This window comes from Neodiprion pinetum, chromosome 4 (genome assembly GCF_021155775.2).
Source record: "Neodiprion pinetum isolate iyNeoPine1 chromosome 4, iyNeoPine1.2, whole genome shotgun sequence".
NCBI classification, from domain to species: Eukaryota; Metazoa; Arthropoda; class Insecta; order Hymenoptera; family Diprionidae; genus Neodiprion; species Neodiprion pinetum.
In genome coordinates, this window is record NC_060235.2 from 42012515 (window position 1) to 42020199 (window position 7685).

At 35.1% G+C, this 7685-nt stretch overlaps 2 protein-coding genes across 3 annotated transcripts; one reads left to right on the forward strand and one right to left on the reverse strand.

Annotated features, from left to right (window-relative positions):
- The first annotated feature begins 21 nt into the window (after positions 1 to 21).
- Positions 22 to 2147, forward strand: LOC124217087 (nucleoporin Nup35). 2 transcript variants are annotated; one of them, XM_046622369.2, is made up of 3 exons: positions 22 to 342; positions 446 to 556; positions 805 to 2147. In XM_046622369.2, exons 2-3 carry the CDS (start codon positions 446 to 448, stop codon positions 1672 to 1674), a joined length of 981 nt encoding a protein of 326 aa, XP_046478325.1. In that variant the 5' UTR covers positions 22 to 342; the 3' UTR covers positions 1675 to 2147. The 2 variants fall into 2 exon arrangements, with proteins under 2 accessions (XP_046478325.1, XP_046478324.1); XM_046622368.2 differs by having other exon boundaries at positions 23 to 282.
- A 214-nt stretch (positions 2148 to 2361) lies between these two features.
- Hou (GID complex subunit 8 homolog protein Houki) lies at positions 2362 to 4195 on the reverse strand. The gene is made up of 4 exons (XM_046622373.2): positions 3882 to 4195; positions 3624 to 3750; positions 3123 to 3517; positions 2362 to 2651 (listed from the first exon to the last, which is right to left on the reverse strand). Exons 2-4 carry the CDS (start codon positions 3742 to 3744, stop codon positions 2475 to 2477), a joined length of 693 nt encoding a protein of 230 aa, XP_046478329.1. The 5' UTR covers positions 3745 to 3750; positions 3882 to 4195; the 3' UTR covers positions 2362 to 2474.
- Between the last annotated feature and the right edge of the window lie 3490 nt (positions 4196 to 7685).

The following is a 7685-nucleotide window of genomic DNA, read 5'->3' on the forward strand; positions in this document are numbered from 1 at the left end:
GCAAACTCACCCCTTTTCTCGTTATATTAAACAAATGAACGGAAAGAGTTTAAATTTCGACACTGCATCACTCTTTCATAGCGGATTTCAGGAAAGTAACTCATACCTGGAAATCGTAAAAAAAAGTGTGGTTTTTCTTAAAGTATTGTAACCCACGGTTAAGGATATGGAGGGATAAACTCCATACTTCACCGTTTAAAATTTTCGGCTGTTGATTTTGATTGCGATCACTTGTCAAACGTATTTATTTATATCGAGAAGAATATTTTAAAAGAGATCAAGGTATGATGAAGTTTCAGAAATAGCTCAAGTCTAACATCCGAGCATTTCTCTTTCTACGAAGTATAAAAACTAATTATTATTTAGATTATAACCTCTTTGTTAGCCAACTTTACCTGTATTGTGTATTTCTGATGACAAATTGAATGAATTTGTGTATTTTTAGATGGAGCCCATGACCCTTGGATCTCCTGTTGGAAGTCCAGTCCAAACACCAGGAAGTCCAGGACCAAACTCCACATATCTACCTAATTTCCTATTGGGAGATGCTAATCCTGTAAGAATCTTAACAACTCGAAGTCATCTTGTAACGACATTTCAATTTTTTTTCTCAAAAAAATAATAATTCTGTAATTCGTCAGTTCTGTAAACTCCAAAATTTTTAAGAACGCAAACCTGTAACCTTGTTCATTCACTTGCAATTTATTTGTTTTGCTGTAAGCCTAGATCTCTGTTTGTATTTTACAAGTGCGAATTCTACCAAGCAGCATCTCACTTATTCGTATTTATTTTGTTCTGCTTCAGACCGCTAGATTAAATATAATGAGTCCCCAAGGTACCCCAAGAAATACACAATTCGGATCTATTACCAGTGGAGGCTTATCATCACCTAGTTCGAACTACTGCACTCCAGACTACCGTACGAATCGCCAAAAAGCCATGTTTGGTAACGTAACGAGCCCTAGTGGTCCACAAATCAGCTCACAGGGGCAATCCGGTGGTCCTCCAACTAGAGGACTTTTCGATACACTTGAAACTTCACAGTCAATGGTGCCGCAGAGTCCCAGTGTGGGTCAGAATGTTACTAGTAATCAGTCGAGAGTGTTGACGGGATCAAATTTGAACAACACTTTGTTCTTGGATAGTCCTGCAAACCTTTCTCTTAACGAACCGTTGCAAGGGCTTCAGCAATGGGTCACAGTCTTTGGTTTTCCTCCAAATGCTATAAACGCCGTATTGTCTCATATATCCAGCAGAGTCCGTGTAGTTGAGAAACGTGGCGCTCCTCACGCTCAGGGTAATTGGATCCATCTAAAATGTGCGTCAGAGCAAGATGCACACAGAGCTTTGGCGTGCAATGGCAACATTGTTTCAGGCTCTACAATGATAGGCGTTGTTCCTTGCACAGATGAGGGAGTAGTTTTGGGATCAGAAAAAGATAACCTTTCCAAATTGAGCAGTGGCACCAGGTGCTTTTCTACATCAGATAGAATAAATTTTTCATCTCCTGATTATGCGAGTAGTTTACCACCTACTTCGCCAAGAATACAGAATGCCCGTCCTTTAGCGGTAGGCTATAACCAACATTTGAGCCCCCAAGCAGTTGTAATGCCTCAAAACGTGCCACAGAAGTCGACAGGGTTCTTCTCAAAAATTTATGAATACATTTGGTAGCTCGATGCAATTCCCCCATACTGCGTTTATTTCGCAACTCCATTCGGTTTTTACTCTTCAATCTGACGAATTTTAGTATAATTTTGTACGGTTGTTTTTTTGTTCGCATCAAGTGATAAATATTAATTTTTGTAATTGAGGGTGCAGTAAAGTCGACTCGTTGTATTCAATTAACCATCTTATACCATCATTGTCACGCTACATCAATATGGGATCGATTCGTATGTTTGAATGTCCAACAATTAACAGTAAATAACAAATGCCAATGTCACTTTTAGAATATAAGTATGTAATTTGCAAAGATATATTTTCTAACATTCATGACGTACTCTATTGTGTAAAGAATTGGACATGAATTTTTCCGTACTAACTTGATGTCATTTAAAGTTACGGTACACTGCTAATTTTTTTTAACTTTTACCTGTAGGCAAACATCATGTAATTGTGTATAAAATAAAGAAAACAGATTTTTTTATTCTGTATATCATTATCCAAGTCAGTCAAGGAGCGTGTATTAATAACTCTTCAGATTTGTCGTAACGTGATGGGCAGTGCAATTCAAAATTTCATTAACATTTTTCTGATCAAAACACACACAGGATCTGGGTGTTTAGGAATGTAGTAAAATACCGTGGTGGGGTTTAAAACTTGTAAATATATTTTGCACGAATAAAAAGTTGAGTTGAATACAAGATAAACATTTATTTTAAGACTTAATTTAATCACATTACCAAGGATATTCCTATAAATAAATTTCTGAATTCTGACATCTCTTATAACATCATTTTACTTAATTAATACTACTTTGGATTTTCGATTGTGGCACTACCCAAATCTGTCATTTTGGGATACTTCACTTTCTTAGTATCCAGCTCATCCTGAGCCCAAAGTATCATTTTTAATAAATTATTTAGTCTAGGGCTGGTAGTCTCGCGGTGTTCCATTTTTAAGATGGCGGCATTCAGCTCGCTTGCAATCTGCAACATATACTAATATTAAGAGGACATTGGGTTTAAAAAAAAAAATGAAATAGCATGTAAACAGAAGTTTCATCAAGTCATACTTATCTCAAAAAGTTTTTTCAGTTTATAAACATATTAATTTGATGTAGAAATGCTAAAAGGTTAAAGTACTTTTTGTGTCAGTTTAGTTGCAGCTGAAATGACTTAAAATGTGAATGCGATGTGTATCTGAGCAATTTGCATTTGGAATATACACAATCAAAAGTTTTCATGGTTTCCTACCGCTATTTAGAAAAACCTAGTTGCGTATCATTATTGCAAATAGTATGTAGTTGAAAATATGCGATATGGATTCAGAATAGAATACAGTCTTCAGTAAGTTCTTAAATTTAGTTCAATTGTAAATACTGTGGGTAAAACTCTCGACTTAGGATATTCTTATTATTACAGATCCTTAATCAAGTTACATGACTTACGACAATTTACCTTCTGTCTGTGCGTTGGGTGCAGAAGATCACTGAAGGGACTTTTGTGTGGTTCATCGAATGCTAGCAAAGCCAAGGTACGTTCCAGCTCACTTAATATATTGTCATCAGATTCCCCAGCTTCGCTCAACTGTTCTTGAGCAAACTGGAGAGCCTCTTCGATTCGGCCAGTACGTATCAATTCTATAAGGTGAAGTTGCTGCAGGTGGAAATAAAGATATCTGTCATTATCGAGAAGCTCTGGATGTAGCTGATTGACCAGATCAGTGGCTTCTTGAATTCGGCCATTTTGGATAGCGTCTCTAATACGAATTCTATCATCCAAAGAATTTAGTTCAACCGTCGGCCCGACTCCAGATTCTTGTTGAAACTTTTCCGCCGCTTCTTTGAAGCCTTCTAAACATGGAAATAAAGTGTGGATTGAGAGTTTGTGTGAATCCCGTACTTGCTTTGGTTCATTTTGTCATATTAAATAAGATCTCAAATCGTGACTTGAGGTTACCTGTGACAAGGTAATTCATTATTAGGTTATTCATGGAAACACGTTGTATGTGGGACCCATCCTCGAGTTTGGCAACCCATTCGTCTTTTGACATGTCGTCCTGGTTGTCTGGGAAACTCATTTTTCCCTACGAAGGGAAACGCGGAAATAAATATTTTAGGGGTCAATGAATTGTGAAATTTGACAACAATTGAACTGCAAGAATGTACGCGCCACCTGTGACTCGGTATTTTGGTTGTAAAAACATCTTCAACCTACCCGCCAATCGTCGTAACAGAATAAATTAATTGATCCAACTGGTATAACAGAAAATATCGTTGAAATTTAGCTCACTAAAAGGTTTTCGCAACTGTCACCACGCCAGAACGTCATAAACAACGCATTCGGATTTACCAATGATCATAGAAACTATATTCTTTATAGATAGACCAACTACTTTCACCGTTTTTCTGACAATGTGTTCAGTATTCTTCAGTCAACGCAAACACTTTGCAGAGAGAAACCTTCTGCACTTTGCATTTCAGTTTGTGCCTTTGTTGTGCAGAACGGACCTTGAGATCTTTGCTTAATTGTAAGAGAGGCCATGTCGGGTTTTTTCAGTAGCGTTCGCTGACGCGACACTGATGCTTAATATGGCAGAGTATTGGGTGGTTACCGACCGAGCACATCAGAATTTAGTTACAATAACCTATTTCGTGTCAGAGGATGCTACTAATTGTAAATGATGAGCGCAGAATATTAGACATATGAAATTTTACCTCATATCATCGATAATTGTGCAACCGATCGCGACCACTCGTTGCCGCAAAGCAGTGTATGTAAATCTCAAATTATTTTGTCGTCGGAATTCATAACCATAGAGAGTTGAAATAGGCCCGGAATACGGTTTTTATCAATTTTAAACAGTAGCCTAATATATGAACACTGAATATCCCACATCACTGCATATTATTGATGGCTTCACAACTCATTCTTCCATGATGATATAAATAAATTCAAATTCGTATAGCATGGAAACCTGTACGGATAATATGTCGGGTAGGAAAATGCATACACTCGTCGCGGTTCCAGAAATGAAATTTTATTTTGCGTTATTACAGGTATTCAACCGATTAATCGCAGCTAACATTGAAGAACATTTACGAGCTTCGCACCAAGAAGCGTAAGATACCAAAATGTAAACACTTACAGACATTCTTACAAATGTGCTCGAAGAGGAAGAACACTTTCTATATTCACATATACTATCACAGCACAAGAAAACAAATTTGAACTTACTGGTAATGAGAGGAATTAACGACATCAGAGTCAGGGCGGCTAGGTGGTCTAGTGGAGTAAGGCTCCGGTAAAGCATCGCTAGATACCAGGTTCGATTCCTGGCTCCGTCGTTAATTTTTCGAATTTACCAGTAGTTCAAAAATTACATACGTTTCACAAAATGAAAATTACCTCGTGATTAATATTAATGTTGATGATGCATATCCGCATTTCAATATTAGACGGTCATTGACCGTCTTACGAGCTTCGCACCAAGAAGCGTAAGATACCAAAATGTAAACACTTACAGACATTCTTACAAATGTGCTCGAAGAGGAAGAACACTTTCTATATTCACATTGAAGATTATACCAGTAAATATTTTCTGAACGTATATAGGAATACATTGTACTATGATAAATCAATCTTTTATGTAGAACAAAATTTCCATTGGAACTTTCATAGCGAAATATCTGCACCAGAAATTTTCCTAAAAAATGAGTGAAAACTAATTGGGTATTTGCATGATTTTTATATTTCTTAACTTTTGATGTTTTTCGATTCTATAAATTTTTTTAGAATTTTTGAAAAAAAAATATTTTGTTTTTGTTTATAAGTATTTAAATAATTTAATAAATAAAAGTGGTCCTAAATCACATAAAAGTCACGTGACATAAAACGGAATGTGATTGGTTTGACGTCATTGTGCTGCTACTGGCGCGTTTATTTGAATTCACAAAGAGTAATGTACAATATTTTCTAGCGCTAAAAAAATTTTAAGTAAGTTTTTTAAACTTTAAGTTTGATACATTGTATAATTAATGTCAGACTTCGGTGAAAATAATTAAAATAGAAATCAATTTTTGTGTGGTGTTTTTTTTTTTTAACTCACACGGATAATTGTGTGGAGGTTATGATCACGTCAATGTTATTATACTAAGAATGTTAAGCAAGCATTAGTTTGAGTATTTTTACAAGTTGGTACTATACACCAACAAAAATCGTTTTTTAATGACATATTAAATAATTTAATAACTGTAGTTTATAATAAACAGCACTATCAGACGTTCTTTTCATCAATCACAACACAGAGCAACAGCTGATTACACGTACGGCGTGCTTACAGGAGAACTTGGCGCTAAAAATTTCAAAAAAATTCAGCATTGTGACGTCACATACGCGAGATGGAGCTACTTATTCATTTAAATATTGCCTTTTTTTTATTTATTAAATTATTTAAATACTTATAAACAAAAACAAAATATTTTTTTTTCAAAAATTCTAAAAAAATTTATAGAATCGAAAAACATCAAAAGTTAAGAAATATAAAAATCATGCAAATACCCAATTGTAAGGGGTGCACGGATCTTTTCGAATGAATCGATTTTGATAATCGATTTGAACCGATACATAACCGACCAATTCCTGAATCGATTTCATGACAAAAGATCAATCCCGCCAAGATCGAAGTATTTTTGAACTTTTGAAAAATACAAGAAATGATATGCAAAACTCCTCAAAATATATACCATTGGTGAACGAGAAATTAACAAACTCCCTAAAACGATATACCATCAACAATCATTGCAATCTGTAGGATGTATAGATTATAAAGCACAGGCTTGATCCTTTTTGAAACTGTTTGAAACACTTTTGGTATCAAACAATGTTACCATCCTTTCAACACTTTCGTGCCGCATAGGTGATGGGCGTACTCTTATTATCACGCTCAGAGCGTGAACTTCAGAAGTTGCATTGAATCGATTTTCAGCATGAAGAATCGATTCATATGATTAATTGACAGCACAGAATCGGTACAAAATACCAATAATTAGTAGCTAATAAATCGATTGTCAAAATAATCCATTCAGATCGATGCATTTTTGCAAAAAAATGAGGTTACAGTAAAGTATGTTACTAATTGCAGGATTTCGTAACTGTTTATTATATACTCACAGCTCAAAGCCGTATACAATTTATCGAAAAATATAAAATGCTATTTACAATGTGTTTGCTTATTTACTGACATAGTTATAGCAAAAATATACAAGTGTTATTTGGAGTACAGAATTTTTCATTTCCGTTTGCAAATATGTTCCAGGTTTGCAAATGAAGTGTCTAGTATGGAGTATTACATCGATTACGTTTCTCTTGATTTACGACTCACAATTAATGAACGGGTATAATAATTTTAAATTGGAAAGTGGCTGCCTCCATCGTGATAATTTATTTGGTCTCTCAGGTCTTTCGCTTTACGAATATGCATTACTAATACAGACTCGATCTGTCGAACAACTAAAATTCGAGCTTTGACTACCATAGTGTTCGCTATCATACGTCGCTGCTCGTAATTAATGCTGTAAGCAATATCAAATAAATTTACGAATTATGTATGCATCGCGAACGTTTTTTTTTTCTTGCAAAAGAAACTCCTACAAAAATTCTTCCAATTTTCATTTCAAACGACAATGAATATTTACTCGGAATGGAGTAAAATATATGTTATGTATCTACAAGAGGAATAATCGCTAAAACATTGACTGTTTAGTTTGAATAGATTTATTACATAGTACCATGAACCAACATCTGCGCGGTACGAATGCTATATACTTATGAAGACGATTTTTTTCTTGACCTTGGTGAATTGTTGAGTAATATTATTCTTGGATATGAAGGTCGAGACATCAAAACACGTGTGTTAACGTTTCAGCCCTGATGGGGGCCCTCCTCAGAACAATTTTATTTAAAACATCTGTCACGAACAGAAATAATAAAATAATGTACAACTCGGTTATAACAAAATTA